Genomic DNA, 18,283 nt, shown 5'->3' on the forward strand with positions numbered 1-18,283 from the left:
CTGGCTCTTGGCAGGTGGCCTCAGTCGCTCTCACATGGGCCTCTCCAGAGGGCTGCTTGAAGGATCTCCTTGCAGGGAGGTTAGCTATCTGAAAGAACAAGGTGAAAGCTGCTGTGCCCTTTGTGACCTAGCCTTGGAAATCATACCCTATCAGTGTGCACCATCTTGTTGGTCATCTAGGTTGGTTTCTCGAGAGGGAGGTATGAGCAAGGTCGTGAATGGGGATGTTTGGATCATGGCTACCTGGGGTCAGTCACTTAGCCTCTCTCAAGCCTCAAGATAGCAACACCATCTTCAAGGTATGACTGTGAGGGTTGAAGGAGAGACGGTCTCTAAAGTGCAGTGGCTACCATGCGTGGACACTGGCCGCTTAACTGATGTTGTTTTTGGTGGTGTCCCCTCAGGCTGCCAGGAGATAGCAGAGGAATTCCGAGCCCAGGAAATCGATGGGCAAGCTCTGTTGCTGCTCAAGGAGGACCATCTGATGAGCGCCATGAACATCAAGCTGGGCCCCGCCCTGAAAATCTACGCCCGCATCAGCATGCTCAAGGACTCCTAGGGCTGGCTGGGCAGCCAGGATCCTGGCCCAGGGGTCCTCCTCCCAACTGAGCAGAGCCAGACAGACATTCCTTGAGGGCCCCAGAAACGGGGCTAGTTGGAGGAAAGGGGCCTCCCTAGGGGCATGGCTGGTGAGGAGGTCTGGGCCCTCCTCAATGGCTCTCAGGGGCCTTTCATTTCTGTGGGAGGGGCAGAGAGGGAGGTGGCACAGAAGATGGGGCTTTATGCTTGTATATATTGATAGCACTGGCTTCTTCCAAAGTCCCAGTACTTTAGCCCCGCTCTCTTCCCCTCTCTCTGTCCCCCGTTTTCCAGGGGGTTTATGGTCAGGGCTTCCCAACCTAAGTTGGGTTCCTTCCAAGGGCAGCCAGCAGGCCTGAGCGAGGCCTGGAGCGCCCTTGCCTTCCTTCCTCCACTTCCTTCTCCAGGCCTGGTGAACCTTCCGTTGCCAGCTTCTCCCCTTCAGCCTGTTTCGGCAGCAGCCAGGGGCTTCCCTACACCAGGTGCAGGTGGAGAGAGAGAAGCTGGGCCCAGGTTGGCCGTGCCTGCTGGCATAGACGCCTTAATGCTGTGTGTGTGACTGTGTGACTGTGGGAGCCTGGACTGACTGACAGTCCACAGCTGCCCTCTGGCATCTCCAGGTGTTTTGTAGCAAATGGCCACTTAGTGCTTTGTCCTGGACTCCACTCCGCCTGAGGATGGGGAATAGAAAAGAAGGGCAGCCTCTAGGGAGAGGCAAGTCCCCCCTCCAGAGGAGTCAAGAGGTCTTTAAGCCCCTCCCCACACTGTGACGTCCCCTGACTGCCCTGCTGCCTCACAAACAGCATTAAGGAAACTGCCGGTGGGCTGGGCACATCAGCTGAGCCTCTGGGTCTGCCTGCCTGCCCGCCCGCCCGCCCGCCCTGGGAGCCCAAGTGGTGGGGGCCCAGAGAATTAAGCAGGGAGAGAGCAGCCAGTCACTGTTGGTGTGAAGAAGGCAGCCTTTGACCTCCCACTCCCACACTTTTTAGCTTACAAAACTTCCTAGCAGCAGTTACAGCTACCTGAGGAGGAGGCAGGGCAGGAAGGGTGAGGACCTGCCTCTGACTTGCCCTGTCCTTGCAGGCTCCTGGGGGAAGAGTTGGACTCTTCACAGGAAGGGGTGGGCACCTTTCTCAGCTTGTTCTATTCCCCACCCACACCCCCAGGCAAGGTTGGAAATGAAGGACTTTTTTTAACCTTTTTGTTTTTTTAAAAATAAATTTGCAAAATCTGCCTCTTCTGTGCCTTTCTCCCCTGAGGATATCAGTCTGAAGCCAAATGGCTACTTTTCACGATAAGGAAAAGGAATGGACCCTGGTTGAGGGAGAGACATCCACCTCAACTGAACAGTATATCCTTCATGCTTGGCTGGGACTCCAGATCATGTGAGGTTGCTCCTAGCCCCAGTTCACATGGTGTCCCTTAGAGCTGGAGGGTCCAGAAGCCCCTTCAGCTCTGAGTCCCCCTGGGAGATTTGGTGGGCCAGCAGCATCTGGAACACCTGGGCCAGAACCCAGACTTCATTCCCCAGCGAATGGCCTTGGAGAGAGCTGCCCTGTGTCCAGAAGAGCCCTTGGACGCCTCTGGTTCACTCAGCACTTTACAAGCCTATTTTATGATTATACAGAGGAGGTGACACCTAAGCCTTGCCTAAAGTAGGAGGAAGGACATTCCAGACCAGGCAGTGTGGGAGGGCACAGATAATATGACTGGACATGCGGATGAGTTGGTCCATGCTGGCTACGTTGGGTGAGGTGTAAGTGGCCAGCAGTGGCTGAGGTTGGCCATCTAGAAAGGAGTCTGTCCTCAGATACGAATGGGGCAGTAAGGAGACTACTGCCTCACTGCTCCTTCCCCAGGATTGGGGTTTTCCTTAAAGTGTCTGTTAGGAATGTGGGTTTGAGGCTCAGCCCCACCTGTATTGAATCGGATTAGTCACAGTAACTTTTAAGAACCAATACCCTCCCTATCTTGGTGACTCCTCTCTGGAGAGCCTGTTAAAATGTAACTACCCGCTGGAGGAGGAGGAGAAACAAACTGGTTGGTATCCAGTAGGACCAGGGCCTGGAAAGCTTGGTGTCCCAGAGGCAGGGAACACTGGGAAGCCAGAGGGTTCAGGGAGGCTTGGGTAGTTGCCTGAGTGGAGAGTCCTGGGACCACGATTGGGACTGCAGCAGGAAGCTGCCTGCACCTCTTCCCTCTGCTAAGGCACACAGGGCGTGTGCACAGGTGCACTGCAGCCAGCAGCCCTCTGGGCAGGTCTCTCTGCTTCTGGACCTTGACTTTTTTCCTGGGAAAAATGAAAACCAGGCCCCACCCCAGTTTGCTGGTATGTGTGTGCTGAAGAGAAGGAATGAAAACCACTACTTTAAGAGAATATGGTGACTGCAGCATGGTCTTTCACAGCTAAACATTTGTGTTTTCTTCACTATTGTAAGGTTGGAGTTTTGTTTTTTAGGCTCAGAATTAATATTTTATTCTAAAAACATTCTCAGTGAGTAAATAAGGGGGATATGTGTGTATATACATTGATTCCTTTGTTTAATTTTTATTGGTCCCACTCTTAGAGTGGGAATCTATTGCAAGTTTAAAGGGTGCTTCCTTAAAAATACATTTGCTCCTGTTGCTTATACTTTACACAGAAATTGGTTAACTTTCCATCTTGACCTTTAGTTTTAAAAAATATTTCCCAATGGTGCCTACACACTTAAAATAGAACCAAAATTTCATGCAACAACACCCACCTGTCAGATGCATACTGTACTTTCTGATGCTGTTTTTTCAATCTTATTTCAACGTTTTAAAATCTTGATCACAATCCACTAAACTAACTTCCTGTACCTCTGATGGAACACAACTTGCACTTTTGAAAAAACAGGTAGTATGAGCTTCACAGAACTGTTCCACAGCCCTGATCTTATCTCACACTGGCCTGAGTGTTGGGCATGTGTATCCCACTTTCTTGAGGAGAAGTGGATTGCTCAAGGTCACAGTGCCCAGTACCCTCAGCTCTAGCTGGGGCTCTGTGAAACAGGGCTCTCCCCTATGGGAACACCTTAGCCCTTTCCCACCCAGTTCCCTGCCAGTCCCAGGAACAAGACTCTGAAGAGGGCTTAGGACCCCTGGGGAGGGAAAAGAAGTCTGTACAAATAGCTCCAAGTCCCTGGCCAACCAGAGCTAGCCGTACTCAGATCCACCCTCTAGCAGGTGATTGGCCCCTGGGGGGTTACCACCCCCCACCCTACCCTGGAACCAGGTTCCTTCATTAAGCCCCACCCCAAGCAGGTCCCTCTTGGGCAGTCCATCTCTGACTGCTTCTGTGGGTGTGGCTCCTGAGGCTAGGGGCAGGAAGGAGCTGGTTTGTCCCTACCACGGGAAAGAGGTCATTTCTTCACCAGCTCTGAGTTGAGAAAGTTCGTGGCGGCTGCCCCACTGGCTCCTTTCTATGGCTCTCAAGGAAGGACTGAGGTGAGTGGGGAACTGCCAGGGAGTGGGGCAGTGGGACAGCCAACCTGTGAGAGGTGCAGTCTGGTGGTCAGAACAGTCAAAGGAGAGGCACCAATGTTAGCTAGCCGAGAATAATCTGAGCCACAAGCCCTGGGAAAAGGTGGCTCACACAGCCATGCATGGACTGTGGGGTATGAGACCTGTGTACCTGGAGAAGACCTGGGTGCCTCCTCTTCTCTTGGTGAGGTAGAGAGCAAAGGCCAGAGAGGTTCTTAGTCCCCCGGTGGGCCTCACTGTCCAGGACTAGGAACTTGTTCTTCCTGGAGGACTAATGGCTGATCCTGAGAGGGAGGAGGGAGAGCAGGGCATGGGCGGGGCTTGAGGGACCACCTTCTGCTGGTGGAACAGGGCCAGACAGGTCCTTTTGAGGCTATTTGACCAAGGAATGTGGAGGAGTGGGTCAGGCAGGTACCTATAGGGTAAGGGCTCCAGACTGGGGCACAGGAATAGTGGGTGGAGCTGGTGGGTCCCCACCCCAGGCTTGGGCACCAGCACTCACCCTGAGCTGACCATTTAAGCTTGCCTGGTCCACTTAGGACCAGCTCTGCCTGGCTACCCTGACAGACCAGTGCCCAAGATAAACTTTGGCTTGTCCCACCCTGGTTGGGCGGGGCTGGGGGCTGGTTAAAAGGGTCAAGAAAGCAGATAAGGCAGAGAGTGAGTGGCCAGCTCCTGCCATTTCCTACCCCTGCAGCCCGGCCAAACTTGCCGGCTGCCAGAACCACGGACTCAGGCTTCCAGAAACCGGAAAAGCACAGCTGCGGCCAGTCTTCCAGGAGTCCAGAGGGGGCAAAAGACAAAGTGTGGAAGGGGAGGCTTCTTGCAGGAGAGACACTAGCCACTGGCCACTGGCCACAGGTCACTTGGGAGGAGCCAGGCACCCTGTGAGAGGTGCTCAGGTTGCACAGGGGTCCAGTCCCAAGGAGCCCAAATGCCATTAAAGGCCTTGCTCAGAAGTCAGACCCAAACTCAAGACTCATTCCTGCCAGCTTGTGTTGCTGAGGAAGTGATTTAACTTTTTCTGAGCTTTGATCTCCTCATTCCCAAGGTGGAAATAATCCTAGAGCCCTCTGCAAGGGACTGTGGTCAGACTTCAACAAGATAGTAGAGTACAGACTTAATTCTGTACATGTCTTAGCAGTGTCTGGGATTATTAATGAGTGCAGACTTAATTCTGGGAAAAATGGAGTTTAAAGCAAATGAGTAATAGTCAGTTTGGGAAAGGATGAAGAGAAAGCACCCCAGCCATTTACTGAACAAATTATTCATTATTTAATAACACCAAGTATGAGGCAGGTTCCAGGCTTTGGGGCAGAGTAACAAGGCTGATGAAACAGGGGCACTCAGCCCCACAGGGAAGACTGTGCCCTCACAGGTTGGCAAGGGCCAGAGGAACCTCCTGGGAAGGGGAATGGGAGGTGTTAAGGAGGAAGCCAGCAACCTGACTGGCAGAGGATGGGAAAGCGGTCTGAACAAAGATGCGACTGGACACGAAGTCAACTTCACTCGGAAGGTGAAGGATCGAGATGGGTGCAGGAGGAAGTGCAAAGAGTTGTAACTGAGTCCCGAGGAACAGGCAGTGGGAACCCAGCAAAGATGTGTTGCGTGGCTGGGCGGCAAGTGCAGGAATGGGGGAGATCCACACAGAGCTGGGGGAGAGAGGCGGTCCTGGTGTGGATGTTTTTTCTAAGAGCAGTGAGATATCATCAGAAGACCTTGGCAAGGGGAGGGGTGGGATCCACTAACATTTTGAAAGATCATTCTGGAGAATGGATTGTAGGAGGCAGTCATAGAAATAGGGAGGTCGGTGAGGTGGCCAGGGGGAGTCGTCCAGGTGTGGGGCACAATGGCCTGGAGTGCAGTGAGAAGCGGGGGAAGGCCAGTGACAGACTGAGTGTGTTTTTGGGGGGGCACGGGCTTGCTGGAGAATTAGATGTGGAGAATGAGAAAAAAAGAGGCCTCGGGAGAGACTCCAAGGCATGTGTGCAATAAGGCAGAGGAATGATCATGGCGTCACTTGCCAGGACGGAGAAGATGGAGTGGGTGCAGGTTTCTAAGGAAAATCGAGGGTTCCTTTTTGGCCATATGTATTTGAGATGCTGTGAGACCCTCAAATAGAGAGCTCAGACAGCACCAATGCCCGCAGGTCACTGCACCCATGATGCCCAGATCAGCCCCACCAGGGGCTCCAGGCATGCAGAGCCTGATGGGAGGCAACTAGCTGGTACATGGCAGAAGGAGCGATGCTCACTGCACACGGTCAGGGAGGAGGTGGGGGTGTGGCGCCCCTTCCACCCTCCACTGAGTCCACCACCAACAGCTGGTACCTCTCCTCTAAATCCACACTGTCCAACATAGAACTGCCACAAGCCACATGTGTGCTGTAAGCCTAACATACACGCTGGGTTGAGTGTTTAGACACAGCACAAAACAAGTCTGAAAATAGCTCAATAATTTTTATATCAAGTACATGTTGAAAAGATGTTTGGGATATGTTCTGTTCAATAAAAATACTATTTAAATTAATTTCACCTGTTTCTTTTCACTTTTTTAATGTGGCTACCTTGAAATTTTAAATCATCTATGTGGCTCACATTTTATATCGATGGCCCATGCTGTTCTGTCTAGACTCTCGCTACACATTTATAGAACGTGGATATACATGTGTGAGTTCATGAACACACGGCCTGGGAGCCTCTCCTCACAGAAGTGAGATCTGCCTCCACACGGAGTCCCATTACTCCTTCTCCACTTAACACATTAGGGTCTCTTATTATCTCCTCATTCTTTTTAGGGGCCATGTTAACTTCCATTAAATAGTAATATGCATGATTCTTTCATCCAGTTTCCTACTGGGGAACACTGAGGCTATTGATATCCATTTGCTTTTACAAACAATGCCCCAAGAACATCCCTGGACTGTCCACTGTGGAGTGTTCATGTCTAGAGGCAGGAAGAGAGGAAGGGGAGCAATGAAATGCAGTGATGGAGGGCTCAGATTTTGAAGGCTCCTTAGGCAGCAGTGAGAGACGTAGACTTTGTCCTGAAGTCGGAAGGAGGCAATACAATAACTTTTTTCCTTGTAAATTGCTAACCCTGTATTTTTCTTCTTTATAAAAGCAATCTAGTTGGGCATAGTGGTGCAGGCCTGTAATCCCAGCAGCTCAGGAGACTGAGGCAGGAGGATCATAAGTTTAAAACTACCTCAGCAACTTACCAAGGCCCTAGGCAACTTAGCAAGACTCTGTCTCTAAATAAAATATAGAAAGGGCTGGGGATGTGGCTCAGTGGTTAAGTGCCCCTGGGTTCAATCCCTAGTACCGGAAAAAAAAAAAAAAAAGCAATATAAAAACAGTTTTCTCCTTTACTCAGACTCTTTCATTCTTGCAAAATTGCCATCACTTTCAGATCCTGCTTTTTTTCCTTTCATGCTCCAGGGTACACATTTTCCTGTGTGACTGCAGGGTCTCCATGACAATGTGTTTAGCCAGTCACTCTGGCCAGATGCTGGGGCCTTTCTCAGGTTCGCCTGAGTGGTACCTGAGCAGCTCAGATGGTGAGTGTCCCTGAGACTTCAGACGCCTCTCTGTGGATGTTTTCTAGGCAGCAGTCAGCAAGATGGTCTCCCTCTTGTCAAATAAACACTCATCTCCCTTGACCCCAGCCCTGGCCCCTTCCAATTTCCATCCTGTGTCCTTCCTGCTTACAGCTCAGCTTCTGAGAAGTCACCCACACAGCACCTTCCACTCCCCGCTCAGTCTTCCTCCAAGCCTGGGCCTGGCCTCCTCTCCCTCCATGCTCTCTCCCATGGCACCCCTGCCCTCTTGGAGAGCCCCCAGAACTCTCTCCCGAGCCTGCCTGCCTTCTGGGCTTCTACCACAACCAGAAAAGCAGACAGCCCTGTCCCTCCAACTGGTGGCCGAGTGCTGCTCATTCCGCCTGCCTGACAGCCCTTCACCACCTACTTTCCCCCACCCAGCCCCCCACACCTGCTGTGCTCCCCGGAGCTCCCACAGCGGGCACAGATGTCCTCACCTCCACCTCATTTTCTTGCCTCCCTCCAGCCCCTCCCTCTCTCCCAGCACACCCTGTCCGGGCTCCACCGTTCTGACTAGGTACACATTTTTTATTTTCCAAATAAAACTCTGGCTGTGGCACTCCCTGGAGGAAATACCTTCCCAGGCTCCCCATGGCCCTCAAGATGAAGCCCAAGGCCCTGAGCCTGCAGTGTGGGCCCTGGCGGCCTGGTAGAAGGCCCCACCCAGCTCTATTCCATCTCCTCACTCTGTTTCCTGCTCATGATTGCCCTTCCCCCTTCACTTCCTCCTTTGCTTGAATAATTTCTAATTTTTCAGGTCCTAGCTGATAGGTCACCCCCTCCAGGAAGCCTCCCGACTTCCTCACTTTCTGTCAGGGCTCGAAACCACCCTTCTGCTCATCCTCCACACCTCATGCACGCTCTCCTCAACATTCACTGAGCACTGGTTCCTTCATGCTTTCAGTCTGCCACATCACTTGTCCTCTCAGTCCCCACCCCACACTGCATCCACCCCTTGTTGGCTCCACACCTCTGAGTGCCTAAGGTTGCGCCTGTGCCCAATCTGGACGTGTAGAAAGCATGTCTAGACAGAATCTGACGACTGTCTCCATGTGCACACTTTGTTCCCCACACTGAAGGCTACCTCCTTTGAACAGATTCCCAGCGACTGGGGTTACTGAATCAAAGGGAATGAGCATTCGAAGAGTTCAACCCACAGCCAGAAAACTTTCCACAAGGCCCAACCATCCACACAGCCACCAGCAAGCATAAGAGAGCCTGCCTCACTGTGTGCTGGAAGCTGGGCTGTTTTCATTATGTCTGTTCTTTAAAGTGTTCATTTTATAGGCAAAACCGACCACCTTGCTCTGATTTGTATGTCTTTGATTACTAGTGGGGGTGAACATTTTTCCATATGTTTGCCTACTGAAGGCATCTCTTCGAGGATTTACCTATTTGTGTGACACAGACACTATTAAAGGAGGTTAATGTTTTACAAGATGGCTCTGGGGGCTGTGCAGGGAGTGACAGGGAGCAGCGAGGGAACTACTGCAATGGTCTTGGTGACAGATGATCAGGCTAGGATCATGATGGAGGTTGCAGTGGGTGGAGGGACGGGAAGGGGCGAGATCAAGAAGGACAAGTCAACCCAACCCAGGGGCTGACAGCAGACAGTGGATGCAGCAGAGGGAGTGGTTGGGGGCCACAGGTTTCAGGTTGACTAGATGAATAGAAGGAGGTGCTGTGTGCTGAGAGGGTGTCCAGGTGGACACACACATACACTCCAAGGTTTTCAGAGCCTCTCCTGGGTTCGTCTCTCAAGCATCCCTTAAGTAGGATAGCAGAAAAGGCAGGGGCAGAGGGTCTGAGGCAGGCAGCCTTCTTGAAAGAGAGCAGGGGAGCTGGGGTTTGGAAGAATTCATAGGGCAGGGGGCAGAGCTAGAGGCTGCCCAGGGCATGATGAGGATCTGTTAGGAAGAGTCGTCATCAACAGTGGAAGGAGCGATTACGGTGTGTAAGCCCCTCGTTCTAATCACTCAGCTCATGTTATCTCAGAGTCCACGGCAGCCCTCTACGGGCTTACTACCCCATCTTACAGATAAGAATGATGGGCAGAGTGTCAGGCCTTGCCTGAGCTCAGAGAGTTTAGAGGTGGTGGAGCTGGGCTTCAGACCAGAGGGTCTGGCTCCCGTGTCTGCTCCTTACCATGTGGTTCCAGAAGATTCTCAACATTTGAGACCCTTCCTGGATTTACCATAGACAAATTCCAAAAGTACCTCCCCTAAGCCAGCAATTAGGCCACTAAGGTCTGCGGAAGGAACTCTTCCCCCAGCGTGGCTTGGGGCTGCCACAGGCACATGGTCTCTGACCACAGCCAGCCTGACCTCATCTCTAGGTCCCAGACAGCTCTTCACTCCCAGCCACCAACCTATAAGTTAACCGGTAGCCTCCTCTGGCCTATTCTCTTGTCCAAGGTCATCCTCATCCCTCCCCAGGCTAAGCCCCCCAAGCCTTGATGCTCCTGTCCTCCGTGCCTGTCCAAAGTCATGACCTGCACCATTGTTGTCCAGAGGAAAGGATCAGAGGAGCCCTGGTTAGGCAGCCGGGGCTATGTCCACTCTGTGGCACATCAGGCAGCTGGACAAAAGGGTGAGGGAGTTCTCTAAGTGCTGAGATGATAACTCAGGCATACTGGTCAGTGAAGAAGAAAAGGTGCAGGACAGCATGTCCACTGTGCTACCGTTTCTGGGGAACTAAAAGAAAGGAAGTGAGAGTACTTGCCACCACATTCACCCGTCCCTGTGTATGCACAGACCACTGCTGGAAAGACATGAAACTGGTCACTCTAACTGTTTCCAAGCGGAGGAACAGGAAGGAACTTTTCAGTGTTATCTTTCATCCTTTTGAATGTCTGTACCATGTAAACAGTTATTCTTACTCAAAATAAAATAAAATGAAGCACTGAAATCACAAAAATGATTTCTACCTTGCATGTGCATGCGTGTGTGTGTGTGTGTGTGTGTGTGTGTGTATAAATGGGCTGCTGATCCCCCTGCCTTCCAGGCCCAGGAAGAGAACCTTCTGGCGACTGATCCTGCTTGCACTTGGCCTCTTAGGGTTGCTCCTTCTGAACTGGCTCCCTATACTCAGGTACAAATCTCTTCCCCAGCACCTGAGATGGGACCACCACCAGGGTCACATTTAAAGTGGCTCTTTCCAAGTGCCTTATTGAGAGATGGAGGGTGGTGGCTAGCTTGGCCTGGGCAAGTGTCCTTATGAGCCCTCCCTCCTGAGCAAGTGACATGCCACTTCCTGCTGCCCCCACCCCTTAGGCATCTGGAAGTCTTCATCCCCATGGGTGTCTGCCCTTCAGTCACAATGCTCCTGATGAAAGACAACTTCACAGGTGTCCTGCGTCCCTGGTAAGGAGTTACCCTCCCCCCTCCCCCCCACTCTAAGAATGCCCACAAACCTAGACATCTGTCCCAGGTCCCTGTCCTCCTTTCAAGTGCTATTCCAACAGATCCAGGCACTGCACTCCCAACCCCAGGGGCCCCACTGGGTCATACTTCTCCTTTAACTGTCTAGGGGTGGTTCCGACCTAGGGGCAGGGACTGGTCTGATGCATCTTAGGTCCCTAGGGGAGGTGGCAGTAATCATGCATCCATGAGTGGGTGACTAGAGCTTTCTCCATCCTTTTCCTGGCCAGGGCCCGGCCTGAAGTCCCGACCTGTACTTCCTGGGGGGCCCCCATTATTTGGGATGGCACCTTCGACCCAGATATAGCCCAGCGAGAGGCCAGACGGCAGAACCTCACCATTGGGCTGACTGTCTTTGCTGTCGGCAGGTAAGCCTGGGGAGGGGAGCGCCACTGTCCAGCAGGGAGTGGGAAGGATGTGGCCCCGTGGCCCTGGGCCTTGGATCCCAAAGTGCAGATGGAGGCTGCACCCTTGTCCCAGACTCCCAGGGTGAATGCAGGAATATCCTCTCCCTTCCCCTCTTCCCTGGACACCAATATCATGGAGCCCACCCAGCCAGGGGCTCAGAACTATGTGCCAGAAGGAACCTGCTTAGGGGCTAGGGCTGTCCACCAGGAAGTGGCATGTCACTGGTGAGGAAATGGTGGAGTCTTTCAGGTGAGAGGGGAGAAGAGGGAAAGAGCAACTGGATAAACAGAGAGACAGAACTGGCTGCTGGAGGCAGCAGCTCAGCCATAGCGCACAGTATGGCGGGTCTCGCCAGGAAAGCCAGATGGAGGGAGAGGGGCTGGAGAGCTAGGGGGCTTGCAAGGGAGTGAATCTGAGCGTGTAAAGAAGGTACACAGAGGAAGGAGGTGACAGAGACTGAGAAGTGGGAAGACCACCAGATTAGAGGGCTCAGTGAGGCAGGACTGTGAGGGGTGTAAATCAGAGCAAGTGACCTAGAAGAATGAGGAACCCACACAGTGGCGTGGGTGAGGCTGCGGTTTTGAAGATGGGATGCTAATGATGTCCAACCTGAGGGAGTGGCCACAGGAGTGCATAAGTAAATGTGGAGAGAGGACAGAATCACAGGAGAGGAGGTCAATCAAAGAACTGATAGGCCAGGCAATGGACAGGCCTCCAGGTATGGAGTCTCAAGGAACAGAAATTCCAGGATCCTGAGGTCTGGAGTTCCAAGACCCTGTAAGTCTAGCACCCTGGAATGTTGAAGTTTCCAAGATCCTTGATTCCTCTTCCCACAGTCCCACCAAGAATAGAGCAAGTGCAAGAAAAGATACAAGCTTCAATGCCAAGTTGGATTCAAATCCTGGCTGTACCAATCAAGTATACTTTTCTAAGTTGTTAGAGCTTTGTTTATAGTACAGTAGATTGAACCCAAGGGACACTCTGCCATTGGGCAACATCCCCCATCCCTTTTTATTTTACTTTGAGAAGGGTCTCGCCAAGTTGCTGAAGCTGGCCTCAAATTTCCAATCCTTCTGCCTCAGCCTCCCAAGTAGCTAGGACTTATTAGAGCTCTTTAAATGAGATAATGCACATTGACTTCAAAATGTCTGCTACAGTGATAGATGTTCAAAATATCAGGCATTATTACTTTCATTTTAAAACTCTAGTATCCTAAGAGCTGGTAATAACAACGTTTCCAGTATTTCAAGCACTCTACAAACTCAATGACTTAAAACAATGTATTATTCTTACAGCATGATCTAGTGTGCCAGGAATTCAGAGGGCTCAGCCGGAAGGGCTCCTCACTGCTCTCAAATGTCTGGGTATCCATTAGGAGACCAAGGGCTGATGACATGCCGGAGCCTTTCTATGTCACTAGCCTGGGTTTCCTCAATTCGTGGCAGCACCAAGTTCTGGGACCTCTTGATGGAAGGCCTAGAGCACTAAAGAGGCGATCACTGTCAGTCCTCCAAGGGCCAGCACAGCATAGCTTCCCTGGTACCCTATGGACCCGGGCGGTCAGAGGCAAGTATATTCAGAGAAGATGGTGCAGACAACTTGCACCATCTTTAACCCGCCTCTCCAAGGTTGGGGGATCTGGAGTTGCGGAGCCGGTGTGGGCAAGACTGGGAAGCACGAATGCAGGCAGGGGTGGCGAGTGCGGAAGGGCAGACAGCCAGGCTGACTTTTTGCAGGTATCTGGAGAAGTACCTGGCGCGCTTTCTGGAGTCCGCGGAGGAGCACTTCATGGTGGGCCAGCGCGTGGTGTACTACGTGTTCACCGAGAGGCCCGCTGCTGTGCCTCGCGTGGCGCTGGGACCCGGCCGTCAGCTGCGAGTGCAGTACGTGGTGCGCGAGCGGCGCTGGCAGGACGTGTCCATGGCACGCATGCGCACGCTGCACGAGGCACTAGGAGGGCGTCTAGGGCGCGAGGCGCACTTCGTGTTCTGCATGGACGTGGACCAGCACTTCAGCAGCGCCTTTGGGCCCGAGGCGCTGGCAGAGTCAGTAGCGCAGTTGCACGCCTGGCACTACCGCTGGCCGCGGTGGCTGCTGCCCTTCGAGCGCGACTCGCGCTCAGCCGCCGCAGTGGCCCAGGGCGAGGGCGACTTCTACTACCACGCCGCCTTGTTCGGGGGTAGCGTGGCCGAGCTGCGCGGGTTGACGGCTCACTGCGCGCGCGCCCAGCAGCAGGACCGCGAGCGCGGCCTCGAGGCGCTCTGGCACGATGAGAGCCACCTCAACAAATACTTCTGGCTGCACAAGCCCGCCAAGGTGCTATCGCCCGAGTTCTGTTGGAGCCCGGAAATCGGCCCACGCCCCGAGATTCGCCGGCCGCGTCTGCTCTCTGCGCCCAAGGAGTACGCGATCCTGCGCGACTAGCGCCAGCCACCGGCACTGACACCGGATGACGTGGACTAGGAGTTACAGGAGGGAGAGACCCTTCCTTCAGTTGGCTTCTTTCTGGAAGCCACATGATACTTTGGAGGACAGAGAAAGATTGAATGAAAAGAACCAGCTCCGCTCCTGTGCGCCCTTCCCTCACTTTTAATGTGGGCTGAAACACAACCGAAACACCTCTGTGACCGTCCAGAATTCAGCTGATGCCTCCTCAAGTGATGTTCTATCCCTACCTCATCTCCTCACCCCCCACCCCACTCGCTTTTAAACAAGATTGACACACAAAGAGGGAACATAATCGCCAGAGGCTGAGGATCTGTGTAGTGGCATCAGCATTTGGGAGAGCCAGGACTCTTGTCTGACTCCACTCCACTCTCAGTCCAGTTGACTTTGAGAATGAGCCATAGAGGGACAAACACAGGAGGCATTCTGGTCATTGGCTCTCCCTTTTTACCTGTCCTGCCCATAAGCATGGCTTGTACATATGTGAGTATTATTATAATAGATAAAATTTTCCAAATTTGTCCACATGGGCCTTTTCTACTATAATCAAATCTCTCTCTCTCTCTCTCTCACACACACACACACACACACACACAAAATGACATTCGTGGGCTGAGGATGTGACTCAGAGGTAAAAGCACTTGCCTAGCATGTGTGAGGCCCTGAGTTCAGTCCCCAGCACCACCCAAAATAAAAAATTACATTCCTGACCTTGGGCTGGTAAGGCTGTTTGGCCAGAATCTGGGAGGTAATTTTCCTCATCCACACCTGCACTTGACTCTTCAAACTACGGGAACAAACATAGGCTCTGAGTGGGGGCTGGAAGTCATCAGACCTTTCCAAAGAAAGTGGCCACTGGAAGCCCTGGAGATTTTGTCAGACAGTTGGGGAAACTGAGGTCCTGAGGGAGTAGGACTTCACTGTGGGTCTCCAGTATTTTCTATGGAGCATTCTCACTGACCTTGAATTTTTAGCAGCCTCCGCCGTTTGCAGGTAGGACAGCAATTCCAGCTATTTACCTGGCCCTGAAGATCTTTAGACGCTGAAAATTTTTACAAGTTCAAGTATTGATGATAAAAGAGGAATCTCTCCTTTCAAAAGCAGTTCAAAGTTTCCCAGTTCCTTCTACTGAAACTAGATGAGCAAAACTCAGTCCCTGTGGACTCTGGATGAGAGAAAGGGCAAGCCAGGTGTGCCCAAGAAAAGGTCATTCATTGTTGGCTGACTAAGTTGTCATGTGCCTTCCCCTGGTGGGGCAATGTTTATCCTCCACCTTCTGCTGCAGACTTCACCAACCTTAACACCCTTGGACGGTGGGAGAGCTGACCACAAGCCAGTGAGAGCTGGATGTGAACCCGTTCCTCTTCTGTGTGTGTGATGTAGACAAGTTCCTTACCTGGGCCGAGTCTCAGTTTCCTCACATATAGCCCTCTTAGGGGTTTTGGTGATATTTCAGAGGACAGATATTGTCTTTTTCCTCTCTCTGCCTGCCCTTTCCTAGCAAATTCATGGAGTGCAAGAAATTCACCCAAGAACAGAGTTTTACAGGGGAAAACATGGTAAATTGGGAATTTCCTGATCCCAGGCTCTGGGCAGCCATGTGCTGCTGATGAAGACCTTCCAGAGGAAGGGGAGGGGCTTGAGGCAGGGCAGAGTAGAGCGGTGTTGGCAGCTTCTTGAGAATGGCTCCCTCCTATGGATCCCAGAGGCCTAAGGAGGGAGCGGAGATTATTGAAGGACTTGGGTTGGAGACAGGTTTGACAGGGAGAAAAAAACTCCTTCTGTAGCTAATGCTGTGGCCCTCACCACTGTCCTCCTCAGCACCTATCCTGGGGCCCACACAGACAGGGGTGCTCACATATTCCCCAGGCAAGCAGATGAAAATACAACTCTCAGTCCCAAGTGTCACTGCTAAATACAGAATCTTCATCTGTCCCAGGTGCCCCACCCTCTCATGCCAGCTCAGATATCACCCCCGCAAATACCAGAACATCTTTAAGTCTCTTAGGAATCAATGATCATAAAGAACATAGATCCAATGGAGCTAAGTCTAATAATAGCAATAATGACATTTACATTTTGGGGGTACTTACGTGTACCAGGCACAGCTTTAAGCATTAAACATGTATTGATTCACTTTATCCTCACATCCACACTATAAATTGTTCACCATTATTCATCCCATTTACATAAGAGGAAATCAGATATGAAGAGGTTAAGTCACTTCCCCCATTAGAACCTAAATTCAGGGTTTCCAGAACAAACAGGAAAGCAACATGGCTAGAGGATAAAGACATTGTAAGGAACCGAGGTTGTCACTAGCTCTCCGTCTCCTCTGTCCATTTCTGCTTTCTCCTGCCTTCTTTGTTCTGTTTGTGTCTGGACCCATACAGCTACCCCAACCCCTAGCTATAGGGTCTTCCAGTTCAGGTGCCCACCTTTTCCTAACTAATTTGTTCCTGATTCATGGACTGGAGATCTAAAGCAGTTTCATCCAGTGGTGTGCCAGTAAATAGCAACTGGCTCTTCAAGGAAAAAGAAAGCCCTGATTTTTAGCATTTGCCATTTTCCATGGTATAAATCCCACCGTGGTCAATTATAAGCTACCAGCATTTACTGAGAAGTCCCTTGGGAAGAGATACACAGGATCTGCCCTCCAGAGCCAGGACACAGTTAGCTACAACCATGGATGGAGTCAGTCAGGTGCCAACCTCTGGCCAATCAGCTGTAGGCTGGAATGGGGTCATATGGTACCATATAGCTTCCAGAGCCCATCCTCTCCAGGCATTGCAGGCTGTGGAAAGTCAATTTCAGAGCAAGAAATGAGGCCTTGAGATTAATGAAAACATGCTGGTTCTGGGATCCCCCCATTCATTCCCCCTTCTGTGGCAACGTACTCTTGGTTTCCTCTTGGGAAGATATACTTTGGATGGAGGCTTTGCTCTCTGCTCCAGCCGTAGATCATGGGCCCAAGCCAAACCATTACATACCATGCCTGGGCCAGAAGGAGGAAGACCCCATGAGATCCCTGCTGGGGCTTCTGACAAAGGGACAGGATGGCTGCTGGAAGGCTGAGCAGGACTGTAGGCTGGAGTTGACCCCACAGGAACCTGAGAATGAAGAGCCAGTGGAGAGCCAGCGACACATTCTTTGGATGCTGAAGCTGTCCTAGGAATTTGGACCTTCTGTCACTCGCCGACAAGCCTTGACCCATGAAGACCATGAGGACTCAGAAGAATGAGGTCCCAACGATGAGCTCCACAGTGGCTTGTGGCTGAGTTACCCCAGGACGCTCCACAGGGCCAGCCTCGATAAACTTGGGGGGATTCATTCCTTTATTCTCCTCCTATGCAGTCACAACACTGGCTCCTCTGTGGGGGGAAATGTGCGTGGAGGGGACCTCTTGAAGAAAGTCTGTTCCCTTCAAACGTGGGAACAGCTTCCACAAACAAGGCACTCTTGATGGAGCCCCCAGAGGGTGCGGTGCTCCTCAAAAGCAGCGCAAGTGAGACCCCTTGGTGGACCCAGAATATGTACAAAGGCTTTAGAACTAGACAGACCTGGTAAACGTATGTCCTTGACACTTAACAGTTCAGCACAGAGCACTAGGGGCTCTGCCCTAGGGTGAGACCAGCCCCCAGTAAGCCACCATTTCCTTGCCCCCAGTTAGGGGAGGGGAGGGGAGAGGAGTCGTGGAAAGGTGCCCCTTCCCGCTGTCACACACAGCACGTCACACATCACTGCCACCCGGGTGCAGGTACAGTTTATTCTTCACAACAGAGAAATACAAAGAGCAGAGGGGTTGTAATTCCCTAGTTTTTTTTTTTTTTTGCCCCTTTTAGTGTTTTTCCCCCACATTCGATTTTTACCTTGCTCCCCACCCCCTTTTTAAAATAGGATGCAAACTTCTCTCCTGAAGTGTCTGAGGGACACCTGCCCTCACCTCCCTGCCACCAAGATGCAGACTGAGAAGCCAACAGACTCTTTTCTTTTCTTTTTTTTTTTTTTTTTAATAAGGTAACTAGTTCTAAATATGGTGGCCTGGAGGTCCCATAGAAAAAAGCAAAGGGGTGTTAACAGTATGTATGACAGCTTATTTACAGGGCAATAACATGCGGACAAAAAGCTACAATACTGAGTATCAGACGACGCAAGTCAAACAAAGGGGCGAGGGTGGGGGCAGAGAACCCCATGGGAAAAGAAACCCCAGGAAACGTTAAACTGGAAAATCAATGGCGAGTTAAGGCTTAAAAAGTGTATAAAAATAACACAGTTAATATTCAAAACGGAACTCCAGATACAGAATATATAGATGAGTTTCTGTCTA

The 18,283-nt window shown here is 51.6% G+C and overlaps 2 protein-coding genes across 8 annotated transcripts in view; both read left to right on the top strand.

Annotated features, from left to right (window-relative positions):
* Positions 1-1,812, top strand: part of Phc2 (polyhomeotic homolog 2) — a 104,206-nt gene extending 102,394 nt beyond the window's left edge. For all 5 annotated transcript variants that reach the window (XM_048815801.1, XM_048815800.1, XM_048815802.1 and 2 more), the window contains one exon: positions 405-1,812. In XM_048815801.1, the coding sequence (XP_048671758.1) occupies positions 405-559 (155 nt within the window). In that variant the 3' untranslated portion in view covers positions 560-1,812. The remainder of the gene's footprint in view (positions 1-404) is intronic.
* Positions 1,813-1,943: 131 nt separating this feature from the next.
* On the top strand, positions 1,944-18,277 carry A3galt2 (alpha 1,3-galactosyltransferase 2). Of its 3 annotated transcripts, XM_048815807.1 has the most exons (6): positions 1,944-4,047; positions 7,524-7,642; positions 10,688-10,774; positions 10,957-11,046; positions 11,334-11,471; positions 13,248-18,277. In XM_048815807.1, exons 4-6 carry the CDS (start codon positions 10,979-10,981, stop codon positions 13,933-13,935), a joined length of 894 nt encoding a protein of 297 aa, XP_048671764.1. In that variant the 5' UTR covers positions 1,944-4,047; positions 7,524-7,642; positions 10,688-10,774; positions 10,957-10,978; the 3' UTR covers positions 13,936-18,277. The 3 variants fall into 3 exon arrangements, with proteins under 3 accessions (XP_048671764.1, XP_015340242.2, XP_048671763.1); XM_015484756.2 differs by lacking the exon at positions 7,524-7,642; XM_048815806.1 differs by lacking the exons at positions 7,524-7,642; positions 10,688-10,774.
* Positions 18,278-18,283: the final 6 nt, after the last annotated feature.

This window comes from Marmota marmota, unplaced genomic scaffold (genome assembly GCF_001458135.2).
Source record: "Marmota marmota marmota unplaced genomic scaffold, marMar, whole genome shotgun sequence".
Taxonomy (NCBI): domain Eukaryota; kingdom Metazoa; phylum Chordata; class Mammalia; order Rodentia; family Sciuridae; genus Marmota; species Marmota marmota.

Excerpts from the sequence above, each read along its gene's own strand:
- A3galt2 (XM_015484756.2), top strand. The coding sequence starts at position 4,025 with ATGGCTCTCAAGGAAGGACTGAG. Across the intron at positions 4,048-10,687 it reads GCTCTCAAGGAAGGACTGAG|GCCCAGGAAGAGAACCTTCT; the intron begins GTGAGTGGGGAA and ends CCTGCCTTCCAG. Across the intron at positions 11,472-13,247 it reads ACTGTCTTTGCTGTCGGCAG|GTATCTGGAGAAGTACCTGG; the intron begins GTAAGCCTGGGG and ends GACTTTTTGCAG.